Source organism: Salvelinus fontinalis, chromosome 4 (assembly GCF_029448725.1).
Source record: "Salvelinus fontinalis isolate EN_2023a chromosome 4, ASM2944872v1, whole genome shotgun sequence".
Classification (NCBI taxonomy): Eukaryota; Metazoa; Chordata; class Actinopteri; order Salmoniformes; family Salmonidae; genus Salvelinus; species Salvelinus fontinalis.
Window position 1 is genome coordinate 2,930,081 of NC_074668.1, and position 25,532 is coordinate 2,955,612.

At 38.7% G+C, this 25,532-nt stretch overlaps 1 protein-coding gene across 1 annotated transcript in view; it reads left to right on the forward strand.

Annotated features, from left to right (window-relative positions):
- The window catches only part of LOC129852745 (anthrax toxin receptor 2-like), a 112,436-nt gene that overhangs the window by 61,013 nt on the left and 25,891 nt on the right, over window positions 1-25,532 (forward strand). The window contains exons 12-13 of the mRNA XM_055918405.1: window positions 1,104-1,154; window positions 12,614-12,712. Of these exons, the coding sequence (XP_055774380.1) occupies window positions 1,104-1,154; window positions 12,614-12,712 (150 nt within the window). The remainder of the gene's footprint in view (window positions 1-1,103; window positions 1,155-12,613; window positions 12,713-25,532) is intronic.

The window sequence follows — 25,532 nt, forward strand, 5'->3', positions numbered from 1 at the left end:
TCAGGCCCCACCCTATCCATACCCTCAACGTTCAGGCCCCACCCTATCCATACCCTCAACGTTCAGGCCCCACCCTATCCATACCCTCAACGTTCAGGCCCCACCCTATCCATACCCGAGACGTTCAGGCCCCACCCTTGCCATACCCGAGACGTTCAGGCCCCACCCTATCTATACCCGAGACGTTCAGGCCCCACCCTATCCATACCCGAGACGTTCAGGCCCCACCCTATCTATACCCGAGACGTTCAGACCCCATCTTATCCATACCCGAGACGTTCAGGCCCCACCCTATCCATACCCTCAATGTTCGGGCCCCACCCTATCCATACCCGAGACGTTCAGGCCCCACCCTATCCATACCCGAGACGTTCAGGCCCCACCCTATCCATACCTGTGACGTTCAGGCCCCACCCTATCCATACCTGTGACGTTCAGGCCCCACCCTATCCATACCTGTGACGTTCAGGCCCCACCCTATCCATACCCGAGACGTTCAGGCCCCACCCTATCTATACCCGAGACGTTCAGGCCCCACCCTATCCATACCCTCAATGTTCAGACCCCACCCTATCCATACCCTCAATGTTCAGGCCCCACCCTATCCATACCCGAGACGTTCAGGCCCCACCCTATCCATACCTGTGACGTTCAGGCCCCACCCTATCCATACCCGAGACGTTCAGGCCCCACCCTATCTATACCCTCAACGTTCGGGCCCCACCCTATCCATACCCGAGACGTTCAGGTCCCACCCTATCCATACCTGCGACGTTCAGGTCCCACCCTATCCATACCTGTGACGTTCAGGTCCCACCCTATCCATACCTGTGACGTTCAGGTCCCACCCTATCCATACCTGCGACGTTCAGGTCCCACCCTATCCATACCTGTGACGTTCAGGCCCCACCCTATAAACTATGACACAGAAAAAGCTGAGACACACACACAGTGCAGGTACATTGCTGACAGAGACAGTGTCACCTGCCATGCATTATCTCACCTCTGTCAGCCCTTTGTTTGTCTGTCTGTTTTGTCTGTCTGTCTGTCTGTGACTGACACCCTTTCCTGACATGTTTGTTGTTTTGTTCTTTGTGTTTCAGGTCATTAAACCCCCTCCTCCTCCCCCTGCTCCGTTGCGGCCTCCACCACCTGTGAGTACAGCACGCACACACACACACACATACACGCACACACACACACACACATACACGCACACACACAGACAGACACACACACACACACACAGACAGACACACATACACACACACAGACAGACACACACACACACACATACACGCACACACACAGACAGACAGACACACACACACACAGACAGACACACACACACACACACAGACACACACACACACACACACCTACACGCACACACACACACATACACGCACACACACAGACAGACACACACACACACACACACACACACACACACACACACACACACACACACACACACACACACACATACACGCACACACACAGACACACACACACACACACACACACACACAGACAGACAGACACACATACACACACACAGACAGACACACACACACACATACACGCACACACACAGACAGACACACACACACACACACAGACAGACACACACACACACACACAGACAGACACACACACACATACACGCACACACACAGACAGACAGACACACACACACACACACACCTACACGCACACACACACACATACACGCACACACACAGACAGACACACACACACACACACACACACACACACACACACACACACACACACACACACACACACATACACGCACACACACAGACAGACACACACACACACACACACACACACACACACACACACACACACACACACACACACACACACACACACACACACACACACACACACACACACACACACACACACACACACAGACAGACGCACACACACACACACACGTGTGTGTCCGTGTCAGGTCCTCCGATAGGGACTCAGTGGAACAAGGCAGCCAGGGGTCGCATTTCATGTTGCTCTTAACCTAGTATTACAACATTACATCATTACATCATTACACCATTACATCACTACAACATTACACCAGTACATCATTACAACATTACATCATTACATTACAACATTACATCATAACATTACATCATAACATTACATCATTACAACATTACAACATTACATTACATCATAACATTACATCATTACAACATTACAACATTACATCATTATAACATTACATCATTACATTACAACATTACATCATACCATTACATCATTACAACATTACAACATTACATCATTACAACATTACATTACATCATTACATTACATCATTACAACATTACAACATTACATTACATCATAACATTACATCATTACAACATTACAACATTACATTACATCATAACATTACATCATTACAACATAACATTACATCATTACAACATTACATCATTACAACATAACATTACATCATTACATCATTACATCATTACATCATTACATCATTACAACATAACATCATTACATCATTACATCATTACATCATTACATCATTACAACATTACATCATTACATCATTACATCATTACAACATTACATCATTACAACATAACATTACATCATTACATCATTACATCATTACATCATTACATCATTACAACATTACATCATTACATCATTACAACATTACATCATTACATTACAACATTACATCATACCATTACATCATTACAACATTACAACATTACATCATTACAACATTACATCATTACAACATAACATTACATCATTACATCATTACATCATTACATCATTACATCATTACATCATTACATCATTACAACATTACATCATTACAACATTACATCATTACAACATAACATCATAACATTACATCATTACATCATTACATCATTACATCATTACATCATTACAACATTACATCATAACATTACATCATTACATCATTACATCATTACAACATAACAACATTACATCATTACATCATTACAACATTACATCATTACATCATTACATCATTACATCATTACAACATAACAACATAACATCATTACATCATTACAACATTACATCATTACATCATTACATCATTACATCATTACATCATTACATCATTACAACATTACATCATAACATTACATCATTACATCATTACATCATTACAACATAACATTACATCATTACAACATTACATCATTACATCATTACATCATTACATCATTACATCATTACAACATTACATCATTACATCATTACATCATAACATTACATCATTACATCATTACATCATAACATTACATCATTACATCATTACATCATTACATCATAACATTACATCATAACATTACATCATTACATCATTACACCATTACAACATTACATCATTACAACATAACATCATAACATTACATCATTACATCATTACAACATTACATCATTACAACATAACATTACATCATTACATCATTACACCATTACAACATTACATCATTACAACATTACATCATAACATTACATCATTACATCATTACAACATTACATCATTACATCATTACATTACATCATAACATTACATCATTACATCATTACACCATTACAACATTACATCATTACAACATTACATCATAACATTACATCATTACATCATTACATCATTACATCATTACATCATTACAACATTACATCATAACATTACATCATTTCATCATTACATCATTACAACATAACATTACATCATTACAACATTACATCATTACATCATTACATCATAACATTACACCATTACACCATTACATCATTACATCATTACATCATTACACCATTACACCATTACACCATTACATCATTACATCATTACAACATTACATCATTACATCATTACATCATTACATCATTACATCATAACATTACATCATTACATCAGTACAACATAACATTACATCATTACAACATTACATCATTACATCATTACATCATTACATCATTACATCATTACATCATTACAACATAACATTACATCATTACATCATAACATTACATCATTACATCATTACAACATAACATTACATCATTACAACATTACATCATTACATCATTACAACATTACAACATAACATTACATCATTACATCATTACATCATTACATCATTACATCATTACAACATAACATTACATCATTACATCATAACATTACATCATTACATCATTACAACATAACATTACATCATTACATCATTACATTACATCATTACACCATTACATCATTACAACATAACATTACATCATTACATCATTACAACATTACATCATTACATCATTACATCATTACATCATTACAACATTACATCATTACAACATTACATCATTACAACATAACATCACATCATTACACCATTACATCATTACATCATTACATCATTACAACATTACAACATTACATCATTACAACATTACATCATTACAACATTACAACATAACATTACATCATTACATCATAACATTACATCATTACATCATTACACCATTACAACATTACAACATAACATTACATCATTACATCATAACATTACATCATTACACCATTACAACATTACAACATAACATTACATCATTACATCATAACATTACATCATTACATCATTACATCATTACATCATTACAACATTACATCATAACATTACATCATTACATCATTACACCATTACAACATTACAACATAACATTACATCATTACATCATTACATCATTACAACATAACATCATTACATCATTACATCATTACAACATTACATCATTACAACATAACATCATTACATCATTACATCATTACAACATTACAACATAACATTACATCATTACATCATAACATTACATCATTACATCATTACATCATTACAACATTACAACATTACAACATAACATTACATCATTACATCATTACATCATTACATCATTACAACATTACATCATTACATCATTACATCATTACAACATTACATCATTACAACATTACATCATTACATCATTACATCATTACATCATTACATCATTACAACATTACATCATTACATCATTACATCATTACATCATTACATCATTACAACATAACATTACATCATTACATCATTACATCATTACAACATAACATTACATCATTACAACATTACATCATTACATCATTACATCATTACATCATTACATCATTACAACATTACATCATTACATCATTACATCATAACATTACATCATTACATCATTACATCATAACATTACAACATTACAACATTACATCATTACATCATTACATCATTACATCATTACATCATAACATTACATCATAACATTACATCATTACATCATTACACCATTACAACATTACATCATTACAACATAACATCATAACATTACATCATTACATCATTACAACATTACATCATTACATCATTACATTACAACATAACATTACATCATTACATCATTACACCATTACAACATTACATCATTACAACATTACATCATAACATTACATCATTACATCATTACAACATTACATCATTACATCATTACATTACATCATAACATTACATCATTACATCATTACACCATTACAACATTACATCATTACAACATTACATCATAACATTACATCATTACATCATTACATCATTACATCATTACAACATTACATCATAACATTACATCATTTCATCATTACATCATTACAACATAACATTACATCATTACAACATTACATCATTACATCATTACATCATAACATTACACCATTACACCATTACACCATTACATCATTACATCATTACACCATTACACCATTACATCATTACATCATTACAACATTACATCATTACATCATTACATCATTACATCATTACATCATTACATCATTACATCATAACATTACATCATTACATCATTACAACATAACATTACATCATTACAACATTACATCATTACATCATTACATCATTACATCATTACATCATTACATCATTACAACATAACATTACATCATTACATCATAACATTACATCATTACATCATTACAACATAACATTACATCATTACAACATTACATCATTACATCATTACAACATTACAACATAACATTACATCATTACATCATTACATCATTACATCATTACATCATTACAACATAACATTACATCATTACATCATAACATTACATCATTACATCATTACAACATAACATTACATCATTACATCATTACATTACATCATTACACCATTACATCATTACAACATAACATTACATCATTACATCATTACAACATTACATCATTACATCATTACATCATTACATCATTACAACATTACATCATTACAACATTACATCATTACAACATAACATCACATCATTACACCATTACATCATTACATCATTACATCATTACAACATTACAACATTACATCATTACAACATTACATCATTACAACATTACAACATAACATTACATCATTACATCATAACATTACATCATTACATCATTACACCATTACAACATTACAACATAACATTACATCATTACATCATAACATTACATCATTACATCATTACACCATTACAACATTACAACATAACATTACATCATTACATCATAACATTACATCATTACATCATTACATCATTACAACATTACATCATAACATTACATCATTACATCATTACACCATTACAACATTACAACATAACATTACATCATTACATCATTACATCATTACAACATAACATCATTACATCATTACATCATTACAACATTACATCATTACAACATAACATCATTACATCATTACATCATTACAACATTACAACATAACATTACATCATTACATCATAACATTACATCATTACATCATTACATCATTACAACATTACAACATTACAACATAACATTACATCATTACATCATTACATCATTACAACATTACATCATTACAACATTACATCATTACATCATTACATCATTACATCATGACATCATTACTTCATTACAACATTACATCATAACATTACATCATTACATCATAACATTACATCATTACATCATTACAACATAACATTACATCATAACATTACATCATAACATTACATCATAACATTACATCAGTACATCATTACAACATAACATTACATCATTACAACATTACATCATTACATCATTACATCATTACATCATCACATCATTACATCATTACAACATAACATTACATCATTACAACATTACATCATTACATCATTACAACATTACATCATTACATCATTACATCATAACATTACAACATAACATTACATCATTACATCATTACATCATTACACCATTACATCATTACATCATTACAACATAACATTACATCATTACATTACAACATAACATTACATCATTACATCATTACATCATTACATCATTACATCATTACAACATTACAACATAACATTACATCATTACATCATTACATCATTACAACATTACAACATAACATTACATCATTACATCATTACATCATTACATCATTACATCATTACATCATTACAACATTACATCATTACAACATAACATTACATCATTACAACATAACATTACATCATTACATCATAACATTACATCATTACAACATAACATTACATCATTACAACATAACATTACATCATTACATCATTACACCATTACATCATTACATCATTACAACATAACATTACATCATTACAACATTACAACATAACATTACATCATTACATCATTACATCATTACATCATTACAACATTACAACATAACATTACATCATTACATCATTACATTACATCATTACAACATTACATCATTACAACATTACAACATAACATTACATCATTACATCATTACATCATTACAACATTACAACATTACATCATTACATCATTACATCATTACATCATTACAACATTACAACATTACAACATTACATCATTACATCATTACAACATTACAACATTACAACATTACATCATTACATCATTACATCATTACAACATTACATCATTACAACATTACAACATTACATCATTACATCATTACATCATTACATCATTACAACATTACAACATAACATTACATCATTACATCATTACATCATTACATCATAACATTACATCATTACATCATTACATCATTACATCATTACAACATTACAACATAACATTACATCATTACATCATTACATCATTACAACATTACAACATAACATTACATCATTACATCATTACATCATTACATCATTACATCATTACATCATTACAACATTACATCATTACAACATAACATTACATCATTACAACATAACATTACATCATTACATCATAACATTACATCATTACAACATAACATTACATCATTACAACATAACATTACATCATTACATCATTACACCATTACATCATTACATCATTACAACATAACATTACATCATTACAACATTACAACATAACATTACATCATTACACCATTACATCATTACATCATTACAACATAACATTACATCATTACAACATTACAACATAACATTACATCATTACAACATTACATCATTACAACATAACATTACATCATTACATCATTACAACATTACAACATAACATTACATCATTACAACATTACATCATTACACCATTACATCATTACATCATTACAACATAACATTACATCATTACAACATTACATCATTACATCATTACAACATAACATTACATCATTACATCATTACATCATTACAACATTACATCATTACAACATTACATCATTACAACATTACAACATTACAACATTACATCATTACATCATTACATCATTACATCATTACAACATTACAACATAACATTACATCATTACATCATTACATCATTACATCATTACATCATTACATCATAACATTACATCATTACATCATTACATCATTACAACATTACAACATTACATCATTACATCATTACATCATTACATCATTACATCATTACAACATTACATCATTACATCATTACATCATTACATCATTACATCATAACATTACATCATTACATCATTACATCATTAAAACATAACATTACATCATTACATCATAACATTACATCATTACATCATTACAACATTACAACATTACATCATTACATCATTACATCATTACATCATAACATTACATCATTACATCATTACATCATTACAACATTACAACATTACATCATTACATCATTACAACATTACAACATAACATTACATCATTACATCATTACATCATTACAACATAACATTACATCATTACATCATTACATCATTACAACATTACAACATAACATTACATCATTACATCATTACATCATTACAACATTACAACATTACATCATTACATCATTACATCATTACATCATTACATCATTACAACATTACAACATTACAACATAACATTACATCATTACATCATTACATCATTACAACATTACAACATAACATTACATCATTACATCATTACATCATTACAACATTACAACATAACATTACATCATTACATCATTACACCATTACAACATTACAACATTACATCATTACAACATTACATCATTACATCATTACGTCATTACATCATTACATCATTACATCATAACATTACATCATTACATCATTACATCTTTACAACATTACATCATTACATCATAACATTACAACATTACATCATTACAACATTACAACATTACATCATTACATCATAACATTACATCATTACATCATTACATCATTACATCATTACAACATTACACCATTACATCATTACATCATTACACCATTACATCATTACATCATTACATCATTACATCATTACACCATTACAACATTACAACATAACATTACATCATTACATCATTACATCAGTACAACATTACATCATTACATCATTACATCATTACAACATTACAACATAACATTACATCATTACATCATTACATCATTACATCATTACACCATTACAACATTACAACATAACATTACATCATTACAACATTACATCATTACATCATTACATCATAACATTACATCATTACATCATAACATTACATCATTACAACATTACAACATTACAACATTACATCATTACATCATTACATCATTACATCATAACATCATAACATTACATCATTACAACATTACAACATTACAACATTACATCATTACATCATTACATCATTACATCATAACATTACATCATTACAACATTACAACATTACAACATTACAACATTACATCATAACATTACATCATTACAACATTACAACATTACAACATTACATCATAACATTACATCATTACATCATTACATCATTACATCATTACAACATTACATCATTACATCATTACATCATTACAACATTACATCATAACATTACATCATTACATCATAACATTACATCATTACAACATTACAACATTACAACATTACATCATAACATTACATCATAACATTACATCATTACATCATAACATTACATCATTACATCATAACATTACATCATTACATCATAACATTACATCATTACATCATAACATTACATCATAACATTACAACATTACATCATTACAACATTACAACATTACAACATTACATCATTACATCATTACAACATTACATCATAACATTACATCATTACATCATAACATTACAACATTACATCATTACAACATTACAACATTACATCATTACATCATAACATTACATCATTACATCATTACATCATTACATCATTACAACATTACACCATTACACCATTACACCATTACATCATTACATCATTACACCATTACATCATTACATCATTACATCATTACACCATTACAACATTACAACATAACATTACATCATTACATCATTACATCATAACATTACATCATTACATCATTACATCAGTACAACATTACATCATTACATCATTACATCATTACAACATTACAACATAACATTACATCATTACATCATTACATCATTACATCATTACACCATTACAACATTACAACATAACATTACATCATTACAACATTACATCATTACATCATTACATCATAACATTACATCATTACATCATAACATTACATCATTACAACATTACAACATTACAACATTACAACATTACATCACTACAACATTACATCATAACATTACATCATTACATCATTACATCATTACAACATTACATCATTACAACATTACAACATAACATTACATCATTACATCATTACATCATTACAACATTACATCATTACATCATTACATCATTACATCATTACAACATTACAACATTACATCATAACATTACATCATAACATTACATCATTACATCATTACAACATTACAACATTACATCATAACATTACATCATAACATTACATCATTACATCATAACATTACAGCATTACAACATTACAACATTACAACATTACATCATAACATTACATCATAACATTACATCATTACATCATAACATTACATCATTACATCATAACATTACATCATTACATCATAACATTACATCATTACATCATAACATTACATCATAACATTACAACATTACATCATTACAACATTACAACATTACAACATTACATCATTACAACATTACATCATAACATTACATCATTACATCATAACATTACATCATTACATCATAACATTACATCATTACATCATAACATTACATCATTACAACATTACAACATTACATCATTACAACATTACATCATTACATCATTACATCATTACAACATTACATCATTACATCATTACATCATAACATTACATCATTACAACATAACATTACATCATTACAACATTACATCATTACATCATTACATCATTACAACATTACAACATTACATCATTACAACATTACAACATTACAACATTACATCATTACAACATTACAACATTACATCATTACAACATTACATCATTACATCATTACATCATTACAACATTACATCATTACAACATAACATAATTACAACATAACATTACATCATTACATCATAACATTACATCATTACATCATTACAACATAACATTACATCATTACAACATTACATCATTACATCATTACATCATTACATCATTACAACATAACATTACATCATTACATCATAACATTACATCATTACATCATTACATCATTACAACATTACAACATAACATTACATCATTACATCATTACATCATTACACCATTACAACATTACAACATAACATTACATCATAACATTACATCATTACATTACATCATTACATCATTACAACATAACATTACATCATTACATCATAACATTACATCATTACATCATTACATCATTACAACATTACAACATAACATTACATCATTACATCATAACATTACATCATTAAACCATTACATCATTACATCATTACATCATTACATCATTGTATCATCCAGCTGTTTCCATTTGTAATTCTGGGTGTATTTGTGGGCGGTCATACATTCCTGACCTGTTTGTTATCCTTTTAGGAGCCAGAGGAGGATGACCATCTGCCCAAGAAGAAGTGGGCGACTGTGGACGCCTCGTACTACGGAGGGAGAGGAGCAGGAGGGATCAAACGCATGGAGGTTTGACTATACACTACAGTCGTTGTTCTGTGTGCTTTGTACTGTGTGGCTCAGTTGATAAAGCACGGTGCTTGCAAAGACAAGAGTCGCGGGTTTGATTCCTGCTGCGGCCACCCATATGTAAGTTGCATACACGCGTGACGCTAAAGTCTCTTTGGATTAAAACATCACCAGTATATTCAAAACATTATGAACACCTGCTCTCTCCATGATATAGTCTGACCAGGTGAATCCAGGTGAAATCTATGATCCCTTATTGATGTCACTTGTTAAATCCACTTCAATCAGTGTAGATGAAGGGGAGGAGACAGGAAGATTTTTTAATCCTTGAGACAATTGAGACATGGATTGTGTATGTGTGCCATTCAGAGAGTGAATAGGCAAGACATTATATGTAAGTGCCTTTGAACGGGGGTATGGTAGTAGGTGCCTTTGAACGGGGTACGGTAGTAGGTGCCTTTGAACAGGGTATGGTAGTAGGTGCCTTTGAACGAGGTATGGTAGTAGGTGCCATTGAACGGGGTATGGTAGTAGGTGCCTTTGAACGGGGTATGGTAGTAGGGGCCATTGAACGGGGTATGGTAGTAGGTGCCTTTGAACGGGGTATGGTAGTAGGTGCCATTGAACGGGGTATGGTAGTAGGTGCCTTTGAACGGGGTATGGTAGTAGGGGCCTTTGAACGGGGTATGGTAGTAGGTGCCTTTGAACAGGGTATGGTAGTAGGTAGGTCCCTTTGAACGGGGTATGGTAGTAGGTGCCTTTGAACGGGGTATGGTAGTAGGTGCCTTTGAACGGGGTATGGTAGTAGGTAGGTCCCTTTGAACGGGGGTACGGTAGTAGGTGCCTTTGAACAGGGGTATGGTAGTAGGTGCCTTTGAACGGGGGTATGGTAGTAGGTGCCTTTGAACGGGGTATGGTAGTAGGTGCCTTTGAACGGGGGTTTGGTAGTAGGTGCCTTTGAACGGGGTATGGTAGTAGGTGCCATTGAACGGGGTATGGTAGTAGGTGCCTTTGAACGGGGGTATGGTAGTAGGTGCCTTTGAACGGGGTATGGTAGTAGGTGCCTTTGAACGGGGTATGGTAGTAGGTGCCTTTGAACAGGGTATGGTAGTAGGTGCCTTTGAACGGGGTATGGTAGTAGGTGCCTTTGAACGGGATATGGTAGTAGGTCCCTTTGAACGGGGTATGGTAGTAGGTGCCCGGCTGCACCGGTTTAGTATCAAGAACTGCAACGCTGCTGGGTTTTTCCACGCTCAACAGTTTCCCGTGTGTATCAAGAATGGTCCACCACCCAAAGGACATCCAGCCAATTTGACACAACTGTGGGAAGCATTGGAGTCAACATGGACCAGCATCCCTGTGTAACGAGGGCAAAAGGGGTTCTGAGGGAAAAAGGGGATGCAACTCAATATTAGGAAGGTGTTCTTAATGTTTTGTATACTCAGTGTATATTATCTCAAACATCATGGGGCTGGTTTACTGACACAGCCTGGATCTCCAGTCATCTGATACCTAGCTGTGTGCCCAGAACAGAACAGACTAGCCAGCCGCCAGATGAGAACAAACTCAAAGTCCACACTATACTCTAGCCTCGCCCGGCCGGCCTGTGACTCCAGGAAGATGTAAAGTAAAGCGAGTCTTCTTAGATTGTGTGTGTAGGCATCCCTCTCCCTCTCCCCATCTCTCCTTCTCTCCCCCTCTCCCCATATCTCCATATCTCCCCTCTCCACATATCTCCATATCTCCCCCTCTCCCCCTCTCTCCTTCTCTCCCCCTCTCCCCATATCTCCATATCTCCCCTCTCCCCATATCTAATAGATTGTGTGTGTAGGCATTATGTCGTCTCTGTCAGCTGCTGACGGCTCTGACATGACAGGTGCTGCCATCTCTCCTTCTCTCTCCTCTCAGCCTGGTTTTCTGAAGTCACAGGATGGATGAAGGATTGAGTACTGTCAGCTTGATGTATCTCTCCATATCGCCCCCTCTCCCCATATCTTCCCTCTCCCCATATCTCCCCATATCTCCCCTCTCCCCATATCTCCCCATATCTCCCCCTCTCTCCATATCTCCATATCTCCCCCTCTCCCCATATCTCCCCTCTCCCCATATCTCCCCATATCTTCCCCTCTCCCCATATCTCCATATCTCCCCATATCTCCCCCTCTCCCCATATCTCCCCCTCTCCCCATATCTCCCCCTCTCCCCCTCTCCCCATATCTCCCCATATCTTCGCCTCTCCCCATATCTCCATATCTCCCCCTCTCCCCATATCTCCCTCATATCTCCCCCTCTCCCCATATCTCTCATATCTCCCTCTCTCTCCCATATCTCCTCTCATATCTCTCCCTCTCCTCTCATATCTCTCATATCTCCCCTCTCCTCATATCTCTCATATCTCCCTCCTCTCTCCCCATATCTCCCCCTCTCTCCATATCTCCCTCTCTCCCCATATCTCCATATCTCCCCTCTCCCCATATCTCTCATATCTCCCCCTCTCCCCATATCTCTCCCCTCTCTCTCATATCTCCCTCTCCCCCTCTCTCCCCATATCTCCCCCTCTCCTCGTATCTCCATATCTCCCCCTCTCTCTCATATCTCCATATCTCCTCCCTCTCTCTCATATCTCCCCCTCTCCTCATCTCTCTCTCCTCTCTCCCCCTCTCTCCTCATCTCTCTCTCCTCTCCCCCTCTCTCCATACTCTCTCATATCTCCCCCTCTCCCCGTATCTCACCCTCTCCCCGTATCTCCATATCTCCCCCTCTCCCCATATCTCCCCATCTCCCCATATCTCCATATCTCCCCTCTCCCCATATCTCCCCCTCTCCCCATATCTCCCCATCTCCCCATATCTCTCATATCTCCCCTCTCTCCCATATCTCCCCCTCTCCCCATATCTCTCCCTCGCCCCATATCTCCCCTCTCTCCATATCTCTCCCTCTCCCCATATCTCTCCCCTCTCCCCATATCTCTCATATCTCCCCTCTCTCCATATCTCTCCCCTCTCCTCTCATATCTCTCATATCTCCCCTCTCCCCATATCTCTCCCTCTCCCCATATCTCTCTCCATATCTCTCATATCTCCTCCCTCTCTCTCATATCTCTCATATCTCCCTCTCCCCCATATCTCTCATATCTCTCCCTCTCCTCATATCTCTCATATCTCTCCCTCTCCCCATATCTCTCTCCTCTCTCTTCCTCTCTCTCCCATCTCTCTCTCTCTCTCCCCCTCTCTCCATATCTCTCATATCTCCCTCTCTCCCCATATCTCTCCCTCTCCTCCCTCTCTCTCATATCTCTCTCCCTCTCTCCATATCTCCATATCTCTCCCATATCTCTCTCTATCTCTCCCTCTCCCCATATCTCCCTCCTCTCCTCCCTCTCTCTCATATCTCCCCCTCTCTCCATATCTCTCTCTATCTCCCTCCTCTCTCTCTCATATCTCTCCCTCTCCCCATATCTCTCATATCTCCCCCTCTCTCCATATCTCTCATATCTCCCCCTCTCCCCATATCTCCCCCTCTCCCCATATCTCTCCTATCTCCCCCTCTCTCCATATCTCTCTCCTCTCTCCTCATATCTCTCATATCTCTCTCTCCTCTCTCTCTCATATATCCCCCTCTCTCTCATATCTCTCTCTATCTCCCCCTCTCTCCATATCTCCCCCTCTCCTCATATCTCTCATATCTCCCCCTCTCCTCATATCTCTCATATCTCTCCTCTCCCCATATCTCTCTCTCGCCCCATATCTCTCTCCTCTCTCTCCATATCTCTCCCTCACCTCATATCTCCCTCTCTCTCCTATCTCCATATCTCCCACTCTCTCCCATATCTCCCCCTCTCCCCATATCTCTCATATCCCCTCCTCTCTCCATATCTCCCCCTCTCCTCATATCTCTCTCTCGCCCCATATCTCTCATATCTCCCCTCTCTCCCATATCTCTCATATCTCCTCTCTCTCCTCATATCTCTCTCATATCTCCCCCTCTCTCCATATCTCTCATATCTTCCCCTCTCCTCATATCTCTCCCATATCTTCCCCTCTCCCCATATCTCCATATCTCCCCCTCTCCCCATATCTCCATATCTCCCCTCTCCTCATATCTCCATATCTCCCCTCTCCCCATATCTCCATATCTCCCCTCTCCCCATATCTCCATATCTCCCCTCTCCCCATATCTCTCTCCTCTCTCCCATATCTCTCATATCTCCCCCTCTCCTCATATCTCTCATATCTCCCCTCTCTCCCATATCTTCCCCTCTCCTCATATCTCTCATATCTCCCCCTCTCCTCATATCTCCATATCTCCCCTCTCCTCATATCTCCATATCTCCCCTCTCCCCATATCTCCATATCTCCCCTCTCCCCATATCTCCATATCTCCCCTCTCCCCATATCTTCTCCTCTCCCCATATCTCTCATATCTCTCTCCCTCTCTCTCATATCTCTCATATCTCCCCCTCTCCTCATATCTCTCCCTCTCCCCATATCTCTCATATCTCTCTCCCTCTCTCCTCATATCTCTCATATCTCCTCCTCTCCCCATATCTCCCCCTCTCTCCATATCTCCTCTCTCCCCCTCTCTCCATATCTCCTCCTCTCCCCATATCTCCCCCTCTCTCCATATCTCTCCCTCTCCCCATATCTCCCCCTCTCCCCATATCTCCATGTCTCTCCCTCTCCCCATATCTCCCCCTCTCCCCATATCTCCATATCTCCCCCTCTCCCCATATCTCCATGTCTCTCCTCTCTCTCCCATATCTCTCCCTCTCCCCATATCTCTCATATCTCCCTCTCTCCCCATATCTCTCCCATATCTCCATATCTCCCCCTCTCTCCATATCTCTCCCTCTCCTCATATCTCTCATATCTCTCTCTCATATCTCCCCCTCTCCTCATATCTCTCATATCTCCCCTCTCCCCATATCTCCCCCTCTCTCCATATCTCCCCCTCTCTCCATATCTCCATATCTCCCCTCTCCCCATCTCTCTCCCTCTCTCCCCCACTCCCCATCTCTCTCCCTCTCTCCCCCTCTCCCCATCTTTCTCCCTTTTTCCCCCTCTCTCCGTATCTCTATATCTCCCCCTCTCTCCATATCTCCATCTCTATCCCTCTCTCCCCATCTCTCCTTCTCTCTCCCTCTCTCCTCCCTCTCTCCATATCTCCATCTCTATCCCTCTCTCCCCATCTCTCCTTCTCTCTCTCTCTCTCTCTCTCTCTCCTTCTCTCTCCCTCTCTCTCTCTCTCCATCATCTCTCCTTCTCTCTCCCTCTCTCCCCCTCTCCATCATCTCTCTCTCATCTCTCTCTCATCTCTCCTCTCTCTCCCTCTCTCCCCATGTCTCCTCTCTCCCCCTCTCTCTCTCATATCTCTCTCCTCTCCTCGTATCTCTCATATCTCCCCTCTCCCCATATCTCCCCCTCTCCCCATATCTCCCCCTCTCCCCGTATCTCCATATCTCCCACTCTCCCCATATCTCCCCCTCGCCCCATATCTCCATATCTCCCCCTCTCTCCATATCTCCCCCTCTCCCCATATCTCTCCCTCTCCCCATATCTCTCATATCTCCTCTCTCTCTCTCCATATCTCCCCCTCTCCTCATATCTCTCATATCTCTCCCATATCTCCCCTCTCCTCATATCTCTCATATCTCCCTCTCTCTCTCATATCTCTCTCCTCTCTCTCTCATATCTCTCATATCTCTCTCTCTCCTCCTCTCTCTCATATCTCCCCTCTCCTCATATCTCTCCTCTCTCCCCATATCTCTCATATCTCCCTCTCTCTCTCTCATATCTCCCCCTCTCTCCATATCTCCTCCCTCTCCCCATATCTCTCTCTCATATCTCTCATATCTCCCTCTCTCTCCATATCTCTCCCTCTCCCCATATCTCCCCCTCTCTCCATATCTCTCATATCTCTCCCTCTCCTCTCATATCTCTCATATCTCCCCCTCTCTCTCATATCTCTCCTCTCTCTCCATATCTCTCATATCTCTCCCTCTCCCCATATCTCCTCCCTCTCCCATATCTCTCTCCTCTCTCTCATATCTCCTCTCTCTCTCTCATATCTCTCATATCTCCCCTCTCTCCCATCTCTCTCTCTCTCTCTCTCACTCTCCATCTCTCTCTCTCTCTCTCTCCCTCCTCATCTCTCTCCCTTTCTTTCTCTCTCTCCTATCTCTCATATCTCTCCTCTCTCTCCATATCTCTCTCTCTATCTCTCTCTCCCCATCTCTCCTTCTCTCTCCCTCTCTCCCTCTCTCTCATTCTCTCTCTCTCTCTCCCTCTCTCTCTCATATCTCTCCTTCTCTCTTCTCTCTCCTCCTCTCTCATTCTCTCTCCTCTCTCTCTCATCTCTCTCTTCTCTCTCTCTCTCTCTCTCTCTCTCCTTCTCTCTCTCTCTCTCTCTCTCTCATATCTCTCCTCTCTCTCTCTCTCTCTCCCTCTCTCATATCTCTCCTTCTCTCTCCTTCTCTCTCTCTCTCTCTTCTCTCTCTCTCTCCTCATCTCTCCTTCTCTCTCTCTCTCTCCTCATCTCTCTCTTCTCTCTCTCTCTCTCTCTCATATCTCCTCTCTCCTCTCTCTCTCTCATATCTCTCCCTCTCCCCATATCTCCCCTCTCTCCATATCTCTCTCTCTCCCCTATCTCTCATATCTCCCATCTCTCCTCATATCTCTCCCTCTCCTCATATCTCTCATATCTCCCTCTCTCCCCATATCTCTCCCTCTCCCCATATCTCTCTCCATATCTCTCTCCTCTCTCCATATCTCTCATATCTCCCTCTCTCCTCATATCTCTCATATCTCCCCTCTCCTCATATCTCTCATATCTCTCCTCTCCTCATATCTCTCATATCTCTCTCTCTCCTCTCATATCTCTCATATCTCCCTCTCTCCATATCTCCCCTCTCCTCATATCTCCATATCTCCTCTCTCTCTCCCATATCTCTCATATCTCCCTCTCTCCATATCTTCTCCTCTCCCCATATCTCTCATATCTCTCCCTCTCCTCATATCTCTCATATCTCCTCTCCTCATATCTCTCATATCTCCCTCTCTCTCCATATCTCTCATATCTCTCTCTCTCTCTCTCATATCTCCATATCTCCCCTCTCTCCATATCTCTCTCTCCCATATCTCTCATATCTCCCCCTCTCTCCATATCTCTCATATCTCTCTCTCTCTCTCTCTCATATCTCCCCCTCTCCTCATATCTCTCATATCTCTCCTCTCTCCTCTCATATCTCTCATATCTCCTCCTCTCTCCCATATCTCCCCTCTCTCCATATCTCTCTCTCTCTCTCCTCTCTCTCTCATATCTCTCTCTCTCCCCATATCTCTCCCTCTCCCATATCTCTCCCTCTCCCATATCTCCCCCTCTCTCCATATCTCCATCTCTCTCTCTCTCTCCCATATCTCCCCCTCTCTCCATATCTCCTCTCTCCTCTCTCTCTCTCATATCTCTCATATCTCTCCCTCTCCTCATATCTCCCCCTCTCTCCATATCTCTCATATCTCTCTCTCCTCTCTCTCTCATATCTCTCTCCATATCTCTCATATCTCCCCCTCTCCTCATATCTCTCCCTCTCCCTCATATCTCTCATATCTCTCTCCATATCTCTCTCCCTCTCTCTCATATCTCTCATATCTCTCCCTCTCTCCATATCTCTCCCTCTCTCCATATCTCCCCCTCTCTCATATCTCTCATATCTCTCTCTCCCCATCTCTCTCCTCTCTCTCTCTCATCTCCCTCATCTCTCTCCCTCTCTCTCTCTCTCCTCATCTCTCTCTCCATTTCTCTCTCTCTCTCCTATCTCTCATATCTCCCCCTCTCTCCATATCTCCTCTCTATCTCTCTCTCCCATCTCTCCTTCTCTCTCCCTCTCTCTCTCTCTCTCATTCTCTCTCTCTCTCTCCCTCTCTCCATATCTCTCCTCTCTCTCTCCCTCTCCTCTCTCTCTCACATCTCTCTCCCTCTCTCCTCATCTCTCTCTTCTCTCTCCCTCTCTCTCTCATATCTCCTTCTCTCCCTCTCTCTCTCATATCTCTCCCTCTCCTCATATCTCTCATATCTCCCCTCTCTCCATATCTCTCTCTCATATCTCTCCCTCTCCTCTCTCTCTCATATCTCCCACTCTCCTCATCTCTCTCCCTCTCTCCCATATCTCTCATATCTCTCTCCTCATATCTCCCCCTCTCTCTCATATCTCTCTCTCCCCCATATCTCTCATATCTCTCCTCATCTCTCTCTCATATCTCTCCCTCTCCTCATATCTCTCATATCTCTCTCTCATATCTCTCCTCTCCTCATATCTCTCATATCTCTCTCATCTCTCCCATATCTCTCCTCTCCCCATATCTCTCATATCTCTCTCCCTCTCTCCTCTCTCTCTCATATCTCTCTCCCATATCTCTCCTCTCTCTCCCATATCTCTCATATCTCTCTCCTCTCTCATATCTCCCTCTCTCTCCATATCTCTCTCTCTCTCTCATATCTCTCTCTCATATCTCTCATATCTCTCTCTCATATCTCTCTCTCATCTCTCTCTCATCTCTCTCTCATATCTCTCTCATCTCCCTCCTCTCCTCATATCTCTCATATCTCTCTCTCATATCTCTCTCTCTCTCCTCTCATATCTCTCATATCTCTCTCCATCTCTCTCTCATATCTCTCCCTCTCCCATATCTCCCCCTCTCTCCATATCTCTCCCTCTCTCTCATATCTCTCATATCTCTCTCTCCTCATCTCTCTCTCATCTCTCTCTCACTCTCCCATCTCTCTCTCTCTCTCCTCTCTCCCCATCTCTCTCTCTTTCTCTCTCTCTCTCCTCTCTCATATCTCTCTCCTCTCTCCATATCTCCTCTCTATCTCTCTCTCCCATCTCTCCTTCTCTCTCATCCTCTCTCCTCCTCTCTCCTTCTCTCTCTCTCTCATCTCTCTCTCCATATCTCTCCTTCTCTCTTCTTCTCTCCCTCTCTCTCATTCTCTCTCATCTCTCTCTCATCTCTCTCTCTCATCTCTCTCTCTCTCTCTCTCTCCTTCTCTCTCTCTCTCATCTCTCTCTCATATCTCTCTCTCTCTCTCTCCTCTCTCTCCCTCTCTCTCATCATCTCTCTCTTCTCTCTCCTCTCTCTCCTCTCTCTCTCATTCTCTCTCTCTCTCCCCATCTCTCCTTCTCTCTCTCTCTCTCTCCATCTCTCCTTCTCTCTCCCTCTCTCTCTCATGTCTCCTTCTCTCCTCATCTCTCTCCATATCTCTCCCCTCTCTCCCATATCTCTCCCTCTCCCCATATCTCTCCCTCTCTCCTATCTCCATATCTCCCATCTCTCCCCATATCTCCCCCTCTCTCCATATCTCTCATATCCCCCCCTCTCTCTCATATCTCCTCCTCTCCCCATATCTCTCTCATATCTCTCCCTCTCTCTCATATCTCTCATATCTCCTCCTCTCTCTCTCATATCTCTCTCCTCTCTCCCATATCTCTCCCTCTCCCCATATCTCTCTCTCATATCTCTCCCTCTCCTCTCTCTCTCTCATCTCTCTCATATCTCCCCCTCTCTCCATATCTCTCTCTCGCTCTCATATCTCTCTCCATATCTCCCCCTCTCTCCATATCTCCATATCTCCTCCTCTCCCCATATCTCCCCCTCTCCCCATATCTCTCATATCTTCTCCTCTCCCCATATCTCTCATATCTCCTCCCTCTCTCCATATCTCCCCTCTCTCATATCTCTCTCCTCTCTCTCTCATATCTCCTATCTCCCCCTCTCCTCATATCTCTCCTCTCCCCATATCTCTCATATCTCCCCCTCTCTCCATATCTCCCCCTCTCTCCATATCTCCCCCTCTCCCCATATCTCCCCATATCTCCATATCTCCCCCTCTCCCCATATCTCCCCCTCTCCCCATATCGCCATATCTCCCCATATCTCCCCCCTCTCCCCATATCTCCATATCTCCCCCTCTCCCCATATCTCCCCCTCTCTCCATATCTCCATATCTCCCCATCTCTCTCCCTCTCTCCCCCACTCCCCATCTCTCTCCCTCTCTCCCCCTCTCCCTCATCTCTCTCTCCCTTTCTCTCCCCTCTCTCCGTATCTCTATATCTCCCCCTCTCTCCATATCTCCATCTCTATCCCTCTCTCCCCATCTCTCCTTCTCTCTCCCTCTCTCCCCCTCTCCACATCTCTCCTTCTCTCTCCCTCTCTCCCCCTCTCCACATCTCTCCCCCTCTCTCTCCCTCTCTCCTCCTCTCCCCATGTCTCCATCTCTCCCCCCTGTCCCCATATCTCCATCTCTCCTTCTCTCCCCCTCTCTCCTTCTCTCCCCCTCTCCACATCTCTCCTTCTCTCTCCCTCTCGCCCCCTCTCCACATCTCTCCCCATCTCTCCTCCTCTCACCTCTCTCCTCCTCTCCCCATGTCTCCATCTCTCCCCCCTGTCCCCATATCTCCATCTCTCCTTCTCTCCCCCTCTCCCCATCTCTCCTTCTCTCTCCCTCTCTCCCCATGTCTCCTTCTCTCCCCCTCTCTCCCCATCTCTCTTTCTCTCCCTCTCTCCCCCTCTCCCCATGTCTCCTTCTCTCCCCCTCTTTCCCCCTCTCCCCCTTTGTACATCTTTCCCTCCTCCCTTCCAACTCCGGCACCTTGGCAGTTCTTTGTTCAGCTCACTGCTCGCTTGTTCGCTTCCTCTCTCCAAAACTAATATATGCTAATAGATGGGTAAAGCTAATAGATGCAGTGTAAAGCTAATAGATGCTAATAGATGGGTAAAGCTAATAGATGCAGTGTAAAGCTAATAGATGCTAATAGATGGGTAAAGCTAATAGATGCAGTGTTAAGCTAATAGATGCTAAGAGATGGGTAAAGCTAATAGATGCAGTGTAAAGCTAATAGATGTGTAAAGCTAATAGATGCAGTGTAAAGCTAATAGATGCAGTGTAAAGCTAATAGATGCAGTGTAAAGCTAATAGATGTGTAAAGCTAATAGATGTGTAAAGCTAATAGATGTGTAAAGCTAATAGATGCAGTGTAAAGCTAATAGATGCAATGTAAAGTTAATAGATGTGCAAGGCTAATAGATGCAGTGTAAAGCTAATAGATGCAGTGTAAAGTTAATAGATGCAGTGTAAAGCTAATAGATGCAGTGTAAAGCTAATAGATGTGTAAAGTTAATAGATGCAGGGTAAAGCTTATATATGTGTAAAGCTAATAGATGCAGTGTAAAGCTTATATATGTGTAAAGCTAATAGATGCAGTGTAAAGCTAATAGATGTGTAAAGTTAATAGATGCAGTGTAAAGCTTATATATGTGTAAAGCTAATAGATGCAGTGTAAAGCTTATATATGTGTAAAGCTAATAGATGTGTAAAGTTAATAGATGCAGTGTAAAGCTAATAGATGTGTAAAGTTAATAGATGCAGTGTAAAGCTTATATATGTGTAAAGCTAATAGATGCAGTGTAAAGCTTATATATGTGTAAAGCTAATAGATGCAGTGTAAAGCTAATAGATGTGTAAAGTTAATAGATGCAGTGTTAAGCTAATAGATGTGTAAAGTTAATAGATGCAGTGTAAAGCTTATATATGTGTAAAGCTAATAGATGCAGTGTAAAGCTTATATATGTGTAAAGCTAATAGATGCAGTGTAAAGCTAATAGATGTGTAAAGCTAATAGATGCAGTGTAAAGCTAATAGATGTTTAAAGCTAATAGATGCAGTGTAAAGCTAATATATGTGTAAAGCTAATAGATGTTAATAGATGCAGTGTAACGCTAATAGATGCTAACAGATGTGTAAAGCTAATAGATGTGTAAAGCTAATAGATGTGCAAGGCTAATAGATGCAGTGTAAAGCTAATAGATGTGTAAAGCTAATAGATTCAGTGTAAAGCTAATAGATTCAGTGTAAAGCTAATAGATGCAGTGTAAAGCTAATAGATGCAGTGTAAAGCTAATAGATGCAGTGTAAAGCTAATAGATGCAGTGTAAAGCTAATAGATGCAGTGTAAAGCTAATAGATGCAGTGTAAAGCTAATAGATGTGTAAAGGTAATAGATGTGCAAGGCTAATATATGCAGTGTAAAGCTAATAGATGTGTAACGCTAATAGATGTGCAAGGCTAATATATGAATTGTAAAGCTAATAGATGCAGTGTAAAGCTAATAGATGCTAATAGATGTGTAAAGCTAATAGATGTGTAAAGCTAATAGATGTGTAAAGCTAATATATGTGCAAGGCTAATATATGCAGTGTAAAGCTAATATATGTGCAAGGCTAATAGATGCAGTGTAAAGCTAATAGATGTGTAAAGCTAATAGATGCAGTGTAAAGGTAATAGATGCAGTGTAAAGCTAATAGATGCAGTGTAAAGCTAATATATGTGTAAAGCTAACAGATGCAGTGTAAAGCTAACAGATGTGTAAAGCTAATAGATGCAGTGTAAAGGTAATAGATGCAGTGTAAAGCTAATATATGCAGTGTAAAGCTAATAGATGCAGTGTAAAGCTAATAGATGCAGTGTAAAGCTAATAGATGCAGTGTAAAGCTAATAGATGCAGTGTAAAGCTAATAGATGTGTAAAGCTAATAGATGTGTAAAGCTAATAGATGTGTAAAGCTAATAGATGCAGTGTAAAGCTAATAGATGCAGTGTAAAGCTAATAGATGTGCAAGGCTAATATATGCAGTGTAAAGCTAATAGATGTGTAAAGCTAATAGATGTGTAAAGGTAATAGATGTGTAAGGCTAATAGATGCAGTGTAAAGCTAATAGATGCAGTGTAAAGCTAATAGATGCAGTGTAAAGCTAATATATGCAGTGTAA